We start from the raw sequence: 13046 nt of genomic DNA on the forward strand, positions 1-13046 counted from the left end.
AAAAATGTTTGAATGACTTCTTGTACGAACATTTTTTATAACTTATATATGTCCTCAATACTTTAAATTGTTTCATAGTCTTAAAATCAACTTTAATACTATTCATTCAGATGTTTTCAAAAACAGATAATTAGAGCTTTTGCAGTAGCAAAATACTGCCAGGTCCAACTTTGGGGCGGCAGGGGGACACACGTAGTCCTGGAATTAAACACACGTCAAGCACGTTCTTTTGTCGACCCCCAAACCTCTTGAACTTGCACTGTTTGAAAAGCAAGCATAACTTCATCTGAACTTGATGGTTTTTAAAAAGTAGCCAGGAATCCTGCATATAGTGTGGCATCACCTAGCAACAGGACTATTTTGTAATTTTAGTCTTACTTTATTACATTGAAGTTGTGGCCAAACCTGGTTCTGCTGTGCAGGCGGAACAAGTTGTCATCCGAAGCCGTAGCGATTTAGGGGCAACAAAATGTTTTACTCTATATCTTTACCTAGGAATGATGGGTATTTCTTAGTGGCTGTGGCTGAGAAAGCCCTGTAACTTTAATGCTGATGCAGATCCATTTTATTCACCCTGATTCGTGTTTGTGTTTCTTCTTGGTGTGAAAACCATCTCCAGCAGAGGCTGCTTTTCTATTGGGTGCATGGACAAGTCATTGTTTTTCTGGACGTTGTTAAGGCCTCTTCCTTTCATTGTCTGTACTCTGCACCGTCTCAGAAGAGTCACCAGAATTGCTTTCATCATTACCATGGCAATAAACTTTCCTACGCAGCCCCGAGGGCCAAATCCAAATGGTTGGAAATAGCGTGAAGGAACCTGCACAGAACAACATGAGGAATAAACTTTAAGACAAATTTTTCTTCATGACAGTAGCCAAAATTATGATGGAAATTGGTAGTAAATATATTCTGAAAAACTTCTGGAAAGAATCTCTTAGGGGCAATTCCTTCTTCCCTTTACACTGAACAGCCCTCCCACCCAAGTCAGGCCGAAATTCAGAGACACCGACAGCAGGTATGCCATTTTAAATGCTAGGTAGCAGGGAATGTAAAGTTAAGCAGTTGAATTCTGACCGGGTGTTTCAGTCCGTTCATCCTGTGAAATACAGGGATTTTACCGCAAGCTGTGAAATGGAGTGAAGCTTTCGCTCTTTAATATACATTAAAGTTCATTTTAAAACTTCTTCAGAAAATGTTCATTATAAAGCTCATAAATGTCTGAGATACAGGCTGATACCTTGTTTAAAGATAATTATAAAGCCATACACCTACTACAATTGTCATTAAAAAGCTAGTGTTCCTGAGAATTAATTTGTCATAAAATGTAACGTTGAAAATTTTATTTGATATCTAATAGAGAGATAACACTTAAAATGACTGTCTCCTGACCTATGAACTGAAATGTGAAATGCAGGATTCCCAAAAGTGTTGAAGAATGCACAGCCAGCTTCTGCTGCTTTTATTGACATTGAATAGATCAGTTATCCAAAACAGTCCAAACAGCATGAATAGCACTGCTAATAAGGTACAAAGGTACTTGTTATGAGTAAGAAAAAGCAAGTCTGGCTATAAAGAAATTATTTTTCTTCATCTGTGCAGCTTGCTTCTTAAAAAGTAAGATATTAGCTGTGTTCTGACTTCCTATTTAACCCAAGAACAGAGTAGAAAAGGTTGCTTTATATTAAATTATCTAGAAAAAAGTGTCCTTTTTTTCTCATTTTCAGACTGAGAAAAATGTTTTCTGTTTAAATTTTTTCAAACTGAGCTGTACTTTTTGAAAAATGATAGGTAAATACAAGTGTTTATAATACAGAGCAAGTACAGCAGCTGGCAGTACAGCACAATGGCAAATGCACATCCTGGGAAAATAGAAAAACGTTTAGATTCTAACAATGCCATCTTATCATAAATAATGGTGTGGATCGCTATTTGCTTAGAGAACTGTGTGCAAATTGTGCCTGCTAGAATAATTATGTGGCAAACAGAATGCATCAAGTCAGATAGAAAATGTGTGGTTAAATATTTGGTCAAGGGGAAATATTTTTAGTAGCAAAGTGTACTTATAAAATAAGCAAGAAATGCATTTTGGTAGAAATACTTAGATTGAAAATAATGGGTGGCAAAATGGAAACTATTCACAGTGAATAGTTGTTTCAATAAACTTAATCACTTTTGCTCTTCTTGAATTTTCTACAGTGACTTTTTTCTTGAGCTGTTGGATTTAATCCTGGGTGCAGAGTTTGCTATGGGTAATCAACCAGCAGTTTAGAAATGTTAACCAGGCGGTCTAGTGCGCTCATTTGTGTGTGTGGCATACGTGGTATGCCTAGATTTTTTTGATAGGAAAAATGTAAAACTTAGAGGTGTGCTTCGGGCTTGAACATTCATCTTTTGTTTCTTTATTTTCTTAATTATTTCTTCAGGTGTTTTTACTAGTAAGCCCATTTTTGGTGTATCAAAGTGGGTCATCTATTTATTTCTTTAAAACTGAAATTACTGTCCATGGATGCTTATGTGTGCAGCTGCTACATCTCAAAAGAAAAAAGTTTTGCCAGGTAGTAACATCATTTCCTAACTTTTTTAGGTAGGCAAAATGAGAAGTATGACAGCTGTAGAAAACATTAACCCTTTATCTTCAACCCCATTCAACTTCAATATTTGATAAGGCACTAGAAAATGTAAGAGAGAGCTTGCATACCAGGAAAATGTGTGCATCTATGACAGTGGGCATCGGTTGGCGGGTGGTGAGCAATTGCATCGTGCATCACTTGCTTTGTATATCATTATTATTATTTTATTTTATTTCAATTATTAAACTGTTTTTATCTCAACCCATGAATTTTTTCACTTCTACTCTTCCGATTCTCTCCCCCATCCCACCAGGGGCAGGGGGGCAGGGAGCGAGTGAGCGGCTGTGTGGTGCTCAGTTGCTGACTGAGGGTTAAACCACAAGAGATAGTAAGGCTAACATTCTGCAGTTGAGATTCCCTTCGTAGAACTAAGTTGATTATACCCTCCACTCTTGCATGGCTATTTATTCCAGAGATCTTTCTAATTCCCTCACAGGAGTGCTAACCAAACCTTAATATGTCATGTTTTGTGCTCTCTGTCACAGTATCTTCTGCTTCTATCTGCGCTGGTTAAACAGTCAAAACCAAGGAGTCAAACGTGCCATAGAATCAGTCTATTTTCTTTCAATACAGTTTTTTAATCTCTCCAGGTGATTGTTACTGAACAAATACAGTTTTGCAAAACAATTTGTTTAATAGTTAATCAGAAAAGCAGAGGTCTAAATGAAAGTAAATAATCTGAAGGATGATTTACAATAGTAGGGGATTCCAAGTAGGAAAAAAGTTCCCATATTGCTTTTGATACAGGACTCGGTAACGTAGACTAAAGAAAATTCTAGTTCTTTTGGGAGTTACATTCTAACTTAAATTGAAATGCTGTGCTGATTTGGGACTGAATTACTCCACATTTGCAGCTTTGAGTTGGTTAAAACTTAGGATTTCCATTTTGGTCTATGAAAGATGTTTATTTTTATTTAGGAATTAAAAAAAAAAAAAGAAGAGAGAATAAAATGGGTGCTAGATTCTCAGTCTCCTGGGAGTTACTATACTGCTTCACCTCTCCAGAGAATCCTCCCGTGGCCTCAGCTCTGTGTGGTACTGCTTGCGTGGCTCTAGCTCCCTAAAGCCTCTCTATTTTGTACAATGTCAGGGGATATAATGGGAATGATGTGTGTGTCTTAAAAAATTCTGATTAACTTTGTCATCAAAATTAAGATGTCTGGGAAAACTTTGTTTTCAATATCATAATTATTTTCTAATTAAAAGGCACTTTGATAGGAAAATATCTGCCCAGCTTTAATAATAGTAATAAGCAGGATGTATAGCTAACTAGGTACTTAGACAAAGGGAAAACAGTCTTATGGTCTCAAAGTTCTAGATCAGAATAAGAGGAAGATATATTGTCAATAAATACCACCCAATTTCCTGTAAGAAATAAGATAGAAAACTTACATTTTTCTCAAAATTTTCAAGAGAAAACTCATTCGGCTTTGGGAAGAATTCAAGCTTATGCATACGTCCGATATTGAGAATAATGTTTGTCCCCTTTTTCACAGGATAGCCGTCAATTACATCATCTTGTAAAGCTTTTCGCATGATCAAGTCCACAACTGGCTGGTATCTCATGCTCTCATAAATAAAATTCTCCACGATTTTTAAGTTTGGCATGTCATCGCTCTGTATGTCTCTGTCACCTTGAGGAAGAAAACAGATGGTGAGGAAGTTGGTTATGAATTTAATAGCTTCATTGTACAAATACCAAAACATTTTTGGAAGATTCTCAGTTCCTGAAATGGTAGGAAGGATCCAACAGCTTTTAAGTAGTTTTATGTAGCCTTACATATTCGGGAAATCTGGTATATTGTTCATCAGCATAAACCCTAGTTTATTAATTTATGATCTTCTCCACCTTACCTTCCTCTTAATACATTATGAGTCTTTGTTCTGCTTTCTTGTCAATGACAAAACTCTGAAAGTCCTTCCCTGACTTTTGTGTGACTGAGAGCAACAAGATACAGCAAAGAAATCTTCTGAGAGCTGACAGCAAATGGAACCTGGGAGCAGTCTGCAGATGGGAGGTAATGTAGGGACCTTAAATTTTCACCACGTAATTGAGTTTGGCTGGATGTACAGCTAGGTCCTGCTGTGGCCTGACTGACTATTTCCGCTGCCATGACTAACTTCATCCCGGCTTGATTCCATCAGCAACAGTACCAATGCCACGATGTACTGCCAGTGGGAGCCTTACTTTAACTTTCAAGCCACAAGCAGTTCAAGAACTACAGGCTGACCACTGCAGTGGTAGGTTTTCAAGATAAAAGGCAGCTTTGCTACCCCGGTTGGCCATTTGCTTGAGGAAAAGGCAACAACATTCTACTGCCTTAGAAATCAAGGCTATCAGAAAGGAATAGGGAAGATGAATGAGTGAGTACTCAACTCTCATGAGAACAATAAAATAAGGTTTATTGAAAGTACCTTAGAAAAAGAGTAACTGATTTGTTACACACTTTCCAGTGATTAACTGACCAGAAGTAAATGTTGAATAAGATGAAATTAGTTTTCATATTAGTTCAGTGTCAGGCTTTGAATGAAGTCTAGAGAAAGGGAAGAATACAAATTTGGAAAATCTTGATTGTGTTTTGAATAGTTAGTAATTAGTATTTAAAGAGGAGACCAGTTTGATATCAAAATGGATGACAGCAGAATATAATTTTAATTTTCTCTAATCTTTCCCTTCTGCAGTCATAGTGAAACTTAGACAGGCTCTGTACATACACAGAGAAATATTGGTGATTAGAAGCATTTGAAATGGGTGTCCCCTTTTGCTATTTCAAGGCAACTGGAAGATAATTTCAATGGAACTTACAAGGTGAGTGCTGATTTGCACTGCTGTTGCTGAGGAGCGAATATAGCGCATTCTTTCTAATAGATTGTCAATTCTGATGATTCCTATGTGAATTTATCTTACAAATTGCTCATCTTTCATTTGATCTTGAATAAAATCTTTTATATATAATGGTAGTTCATATATTTTACAGCAAATGCTTCTGTTAGAAGAAAATACTTAGAATTTTCAGCCTTTGAATAATCAAAATTAGATCACTGCTGAAGCACAATTATATTCCCACATCACTGACACTGCAGCTCCTGCTTACCCATAACGGTTTCAATTTCTCTCATCATCTCCTCTTCCACTGTGGGGTGCTCTGCAATCAGTATTAGCATAAAGAAGAGAGTCACAGACAGAGTATCAGGAGCAGCAATCATCATCTCCAGCACACACTGGTTCACGTTCTCGGCAGTCAGATCCCCTCTGTTCTGAAAAAATTGGAAATGTGGGGGAGAATATTGATTGTTGAACTCTGATGCCAGCAAAGGTCCTATAGCAGTAGAATGGGAAGGACCTACAATATCTGCTTTAAACAAAAGTAAAAATCTTGACAGTCTTTCTACCTCATATGCTAAGTAGTATTTGGTTTTTGTCTTTCAGAGAAAAACAGAAAACTCATGTTTTGATGGGTGTGTATTATCTTACAGAAAAGCGAGAGTTTGTTCTTAGCTCAGATTCTTATTGATTTATTGCCTTTCCTCACACAGTTTGTGAGCTGTCAGAGAATATACAAGATAGGATATACATAGCATTTGAAGCCTTTGCAAACAAAAGGCAATACATCAAGATAAAATTCAGGGGTTAGGGGAAAACTGGAGGATGTGCAGGGATAGATGCACGAGTTTTAAGGATGTTGTTTAAGCCGTGAAAAAAATCAGGCAAGCAGCTGTTCCCCAAAATGCAACTATTCAATGTTTGAATCGCTGTTAGGGACTCCCCAGAACCCAGTAATTTGTATCTCTTTACGATGATATGACTTTTGGGTGGACACATGAAGTTTAAGTTGCAAAGCCTGTGTTGTTAGTGACAGGAGAATGTCAGAAAAATCAGTGTTAGCTGTATTTTGAGTCCATTGCCAATACCTGTGCAAAAATCAACTGGGATGCAAAATCCATGTGTTCGTCCAGCTTTTCAACAGTGGAAAGCATTTGTCGTTTCTGTTCTATTAAAATTTCCATTGCTCCTTTCAGATCCTTGCTGAAAAGAGAGATAAAATCCAACATATTGATAAATGTCTGCAGACTTTTAGTATTCAATAGGATATGATTAGAAACGTAGAGATTATACCTATAAAACCATCTAAGAATGGCAGAAATAAAGTATTCCTAAAAGTAGTTATATGGTTCTCTGCAAAAGCAGTAACACTAAGGGAAGGCATGTTTTCTTAAGTAATTGCTTGTTAGTTTGGACTCAAATCTTACTCTTTTTACAGGCTAGACTGAAAAGGATGAAACTATGTCTGTATCTCCTATTGATGAATAGAGTTTTTAAAGATTTAGTAACATTTCCAAAGAATTTGTCTATTTCCTTTTATTTTAATACTGTATTTTATTACTAATAAAATGAACTTAAAGAACATGAGGGATAACTTAGAAAAATGTAGATAAATATTAGAAAAATTGTAGTATCTTGATGGTAGAGTTGATCTAAATTTTCATATTTAAACAGTCAGCAATACTGTGTCAACAGTTTGTATTTCAGTAGTGGAAAAAAGTGAAGTCCAACAGTTTTTTATAATTTTATTTGGGATTTTCAATTAGCTATAGATTTGAAGGCAATTTTTTTTTAAAGGATTTTGAAAAGTTTTTGACTGAAATCCTCAGGCTTTCCATTTGTGTTTGTTATTGTTGGGATAAAAAATTTGACTGGGTTTGTAGGGGTAAATGCCTTTAAAACTTCAAATCTGGTAAAGTTCTCATTATTTATAACATATTTTTTTTATGTATTAGAAATAGCAAATGGTCCTTTTTGCCAACTTTATCAAAACAGCATCGGAAGTCATCATATCCTGGGGTGGTTCTTCTCATTGCTTTAAGACCAGCATAAGTCCAGCAATCTTTATCTTTTTCTTTTTTTTGCAGTAGAAATTTATGAATATGTCCATTTTAATGGGATTGCTTTTGAAACATCAATATTTGCCTGCAGGGGCTTTCTAGTAATAACTGGGCCACCACAGTTAGCTGTTATTAGAATCACAGAATAAAGCAGTAATCAGTGCCATAATAAAACTGGCAAGGAAATGTTAGAGAAGGTAAATCTTGTGTCTAGCTCATAAGAGAGTTGTCAGTTACTTTAGATGAACCTCCATCTTTCCCTTAAAGCCTGTATGTTATATAGCACTATCAAAACAATTTATTACACATTCTTCGTAAGTAGTAGTTTTTCTCACTAGATAGAATCCAAATCCAAAATGAACAAACTGATTGCCAGTTCTTTTTATAGCCAGTCCTCTTTTGGCAGAAGACAGCAAATGAGATCATAAAAATAGAGGAGGCATTTCATATTTTTGCAAAGAGGAAGATGGCAAAACGTATTTGTTACTTATTTAGGAAAAAAATCCTTGAAATGGATTCTCATGCTGAGCACCGAGTTTTAACTCAAACATGAGTTGTCGACTCAAAAATGCACGTTGAGGGCACCAATAAATAGAATTATGCTCGGGGTTAACTCTTCTGGGACAGTGCCATGGATGTAGACAGGTTCTCTTGTTTTGATGAACTGTAGCCTACTATTTGACTGTCCTCGACTAGACAGCAAATGTCACTTCACCACATAGGATGGCTTTTCCTTGTCTGTTTGAACTGAACCAGCGATTTCAATTGAGTTTCACATTTGAGCTGGCGTTAACTAATATTTTGGTGAGTAAACTAGGGCTGAATAGCCAAGGGCTTTAAATCGTCCCCTGAGATCAGCCGCTTGTAGCATCAGTGGCAAATCTTGTTCTGTTGCTATCTTGGGTCTGCAGACAGGGGACTTCAGCCAGCCACCTTTGCAAGTTTCACAATTTATGTTCTAAAAGGCAGAGGAAAACATCAAGGAAGATCTCCTTCTGAGAAAGAGTGAATCTTATGCAAATGATTTGTAAAACTGTTGATACTTACACTGCCTCTTCATATTTCTTGCACAGCCAAGAAATCTTAAAAAAGATGTCGGGCTTTAATAAAAGTGCTTGCCAAGCATCAAAGTAGTTCTGAATCTTAAGTACAATGGCACTTTCTGAAAATAAATGTTAACAAAAAGCAGTATAAAACATAAACCTCGATAGTCAAATAACACAAATGCTTCAGAAAAATTAAGAGTAAGGCCCTGTTCCCTACTCTGACTAAGTTCATGGGGAATTTGATAAACAATTGGGTTTAATATGTGGTAGACAGCATTAGGAAACATTTGTAGCACACTGTAGAAAAGGTATAGATCTTTGTAAAAACTCCTGGTAGCTAGCTAAAAGGAGATAGTGGTGTGTCAACCACAGCCAAATAGTCTCCCACAGGAGAGCAGAAGCAGAACTCTTGCAGCATATTGAAATGGGATAATTCATACATCACGATAATGTTATTTCTGTCATACGGCTTTGAGGGTGAAGAAATCACAGAAGACAAATTGCCAGGTGAACTTTTCAAGGCAATCATTTAGTTTGGAAAGATTTTTGGATTCTTACATGCATGTAATATCGGGATTGTACCAACTCTGCATAAAAATCTCTTTAAATGGTACTATTTATTAAGGTGAGTGTGACAAGCTAAATGCATATTTTTGGTCATATAAAATTCTTTTATAACTAAAATGACTCATAAATCAATTTCAATTAATTATATGGTGATACAAGAGTCTGCTCTTGCTCTGTTTTCTGAAACAAAACTGCTGAGTGATGTCAATGAGTTTTCCTTGGACGTGCACTTTAGATGCATCATAAGGTATAAAAATAAAGCTGTTAGTACCATCCAGAGGTATCCCAAGAAAAAGCTTGTTAGATGTGTCAAGCATGATCCGTCTCATAAGATTCAACACATTGATGTTTCCTACTTCAGTGGTTACTTCCTCTAGTTTGTCCAGGTGATCAATTGTTGATTCAACACAAATTGCTATCATACGCACAAGACCAGGACCAGACAGAGCTGAAATACATGTGCAAAATGATCAAAAGATTGGTTAACTTGCATACCTTATTTATAACATCAATTGGCGATAACGGTGCCAGTAAAATGTAAAACATTATCATGTGAGCGACTGGTATAAAATCGTTCTGAAACTTACTGATGTACCATCTTTTGAAAGAAAAATGCAAGCCTTCTGAGTTAAAATGGCAATGAACTCAAAGCCCAAACTTTCCTTGCATCCAGCCACTTTGTATCTCAGACACACGTTTTATGCTAGGTTCATACCACGTTAAGGAAAGATATTTGGCATCATTTGTGCTACCTTTCTGCGTGGGAGGGTATCCATATCCTCATCCGCGTTACAGGCACTGTGGATGTCCTGTCTCATTTGCCTGCAGTGACACTGGGTGGGGAAGATAGCTTGGGGATTCGTGGGGAGGACGACGGGAATTTCTGAAAACGTGACTCCTGGGTGCTCTTAAACAGCGCGGTAGCTCTGCAGTAAGCTACTGGCAACCTGTAATGTTGCTGTGGGCGTACTGAAGCCCAGCCTGGCAGTATGCTGTGTGTGAGCCTACCTTAGCCTGTCCACCTAGGAACAGTGGAGATAGTGTCATGATGGATTTATTGCATTTTAAGAATTCAAAAGCAGGGGTCAGTTCCATTGCTATGTAATTCGGTGGGATTTTGATAGGCTCCAGCTGGAGTGGATTCAGGTAATTTTTGAATGACTTTGGAAATCTTGCCCCAAGTAGTCTATTTAAATTACTTTTCCATACAAGGATTGCTGTAACTGCCTCAAGGACATTATTTTATCAAATATATGTTGAGAGGGATTGTATGTTTGTAATTGAGAAGAGAGGAGGTCTGTTTTGTAAATAGAGAGAACTGGTCGTTCTAGGAATAAGTAGAATTTTTTTTTTTCCTGCCATCTTCAACCAGTACAAAGCTGCTGATATTTTTCAATAGCAAAATCATGTAGGAAAGGCCCAAGTTGTCATATAGGAGCACAGATATATCAACAAAATAATATAGAAGATTCCAACCATCAGATAATTAATTTCTTTTAGGTGCTGCTTTACTTTCATTTTCAGGTTCTGGAATCATGTCACAAACTACTGCAGTCTCAGCTGGTGAGAATATTTTCTGAACTGTAGAGCTTGCAGAACAAGTGTGGCAGTTTTGCTAGGAAGGCTGTAAGATCATTGGAAGTAGCTAATTCTGATGATATGCAAATACTGAAAATTTTCAATTTGTGGAAAGAAGGTGAATCAAAAAATTGCAGACTCATAAAATAGTAACACTGGAGTTTGTTTATGTAATTTCCTATTTGATTTCAACCTACTGATATTAATTGCTTCAATCTTTTTCTCTGTTACTACATTGATTCCTAGCTTATTAAAGGGATTAATAAATAGTTCTGCTGTGCAGATCTTCTAAATTAATTTTGAAACTAAAGCACTTTCTTTTTTGCCATTAGAACAAGACAGAAAAGTCTTTGAACTCAGTGGAAGCTGGGGTAGGAACAACCAACTACACTTATGGAAGTGCTGGTTGAGCTAATGTAAATGCTGGACTTGAAACGTAAAAACATTTAAAAACATGGCTTGTGGGCATCATTTAATTTTGTTTTAATTGGATGAGATTAAGAATCTGCAAAACTACTTCAGGACCATTTCAAATAGCATACCAAGCAGGAAAAGTGTGAAAGAACATGTGCAAGAAAATATTTCTATGGGATATATAAAGAGAACTGATTTCTGTAATTTAAGCATGCAAAGGACGAACAGCATTTCAGAAAAGATAGTCTGTGTGCTACAGTGATGCAGTGTATTAATGCACACTGATTTACCTTTGGTGAAAAAGGGTCGAATTTCTTTCCAGTGTGCTGGGTTGTTATTAAATATGATCCCATTTTCATACATGCCGATGCACTGTAATCCAAGCTTGCTCCCAAATCGAGAAACATAATGCCAGTGTTTCATTACATGGAACACACTTGAGGATCTGGGAAAGAAATGGGGGGAGAAAAAAGCCCAAAACAAAAATGCTGTTTCATAGATTGTACATAGAATTTTTATCCTGACGTTTTATAGTTGCTCTGAAGTGCTGACTCGCATTCTCAATTTAGCAGGAAGTACAATGCTTGACGTTAACTGTTGTTCCTTTTACATAATTAAAAAACTTGATGATAAATGCCTTCAGAATGCATATTTAGAGCAATAATGTATTCCGTTCAGACTTAAAACTATTTTTCAGTTAAAGTGCAAATGGTTACCAGAAGATTTTAATCTGAATAGTGCGTATACATAGAAACACGTAGATATATAAGATACACTCAGGCAATGACAAATGTCAGATATTTCAGAAGATGACGTGTAAAATATTTGGCAATTGATAATTTCATCATGATGTGTATTAAATTACAGCTATACTGCAGCTATTTGGTCATTCCCAGACACATACAGAAAGCATAAATATACGTGCATCACTTAAATATGCAGCATCATAATATGATGATATGTGTGGGATAAATATTCCTAAATAGAAATGTTAAGGAAATCTGTGATATGTCTAATGCTTTTTACAGCTGACAAGGTTTATTTACACAAGGTGGCAAACAGGTTGTGACCAGCGTTATTGCTCTAAGATACAATCTCCTTTAGAGGGAGCTAGTGTTTTAGAAATGTTGGCGTGATGAAAACCTGATCAAATGAAATCCAACAAAAAGGAAGAAAATCAGAACAGAGATTGAAACAAAACAATAAGCTACTTTCTTTACCACGTAGCATACTCTAGGGACCAAATCCCAGACTTCTTACGTGGGTTGGTTTATTTTTTCAGTCGGGCGAAGTAAATGGGATTTTTGCTATTGCTTTCGGCAGTGCTGGGTTTTCACCATAGTTCTGCATGACCAGAGTGTTAACAGTGAGATGCTGTATGGTACAAATAGACAAACATGGACTAAGGACTGGAGTTAAAACAGGGAGGAGTGTGTCTGCAGGTCCAACCTTCCAAGGAACTCAGCATATTCTCTTTCCTACACTTCCCCACATCTGCTCTCTCTTCTGATTTCCTTAAAAGTTTTTTTGCACGTCAAGGAACATCATCTGTATTTTCATGAACACGAAAAGATGGTGTTGAATTATGACAGCTGTCCCCAGGAATGGAAAGCTGCAGGAGGCTCATTTTGCTTCCCTCCACTCCACACATCTACACAGGAGACACACGATAATGTTTTAAGGAAGGATTTTGACATATGACCTTGTATAAACAGATTTTCCTTATGAAACCATTTCATAAGTCCTCCAAAAAACATCATCTGTTGTAACCAAGACTACAAGTCCTTCTCTCTGTGCATTAGCATCTCAGTATGGTTAGATTTGATGGTAAGAATTCAGATGACATTGGTGGAAATAGTATACTTTTACAGAACTCGAGTTATAGAATCATAGAATCATTGAGGTTGGAAAAGACCTCTAAGATCAT

The 13046-nt window shown here is 36.7% G+C and overlaps 1 protein-coding gene across 2 annotated transcripts in view; it reads right to left on the reverse strand.

Annotated features, from left to right (window-relative positions):
* Positions 1 to 281: 281 nt before the first annotated feature.
* The window catches only part of LOC103896611 (aromatase), a 26246-nt gene continuing 13481 nt past the window's right edge, over positions 282 to 13046 (reverse strand). For both annotated transcript variants that reach the window (XM_009276479.1, XM_009276478.2), the window contains 7 exons: positions 11410 to 11564; positions 9399 to 9575; positions 8562 to 8676; positions 6543 to 6657; positions 5726 to 5888; positions 4023 to 4264; positions 282 to 817 (listed from right to left, as the gene is read on the reverse strand). In XM_009276479.1, the coding sequence (XP_009274754.1) occupies positions 566 to 817; positions 4023 to 4264; positions 5726 to 5888; positions 6543 to 6657; positions 8562 to 8676; positions 9399 to 9575; positions 11410 to 11564 (1219 nt within the window). In that variant the 3' untranslated portion in view covers positions 282 to 565. The remainder of the gene's footprint in view (positions 818 to 4022; positions 4265 to 5725; positions 5889 to 6542; positions 6658 to 8561; positions 8677 to 9398; positions 9576 to 11409; positions 11565 to 13046) is intronic.

This window comes from Aptenodytes forsteri, unplaced genomic scaffold (assembly GCF_000699145.1).
Source record: "Aptenodytes forsteri isolate BGI_AS27 unplaced genomic scaffold, ASM69914v1 Scaffold1, whole genome shotgun sequence".
In the NCBI taxonomy this organism is placed as follows: Eukaryota; Metazoa; Chordata; class Aves; order Sphenisciformes; family Spheniscidae; genus Aptenodytes; species Aptenodytes forsteri.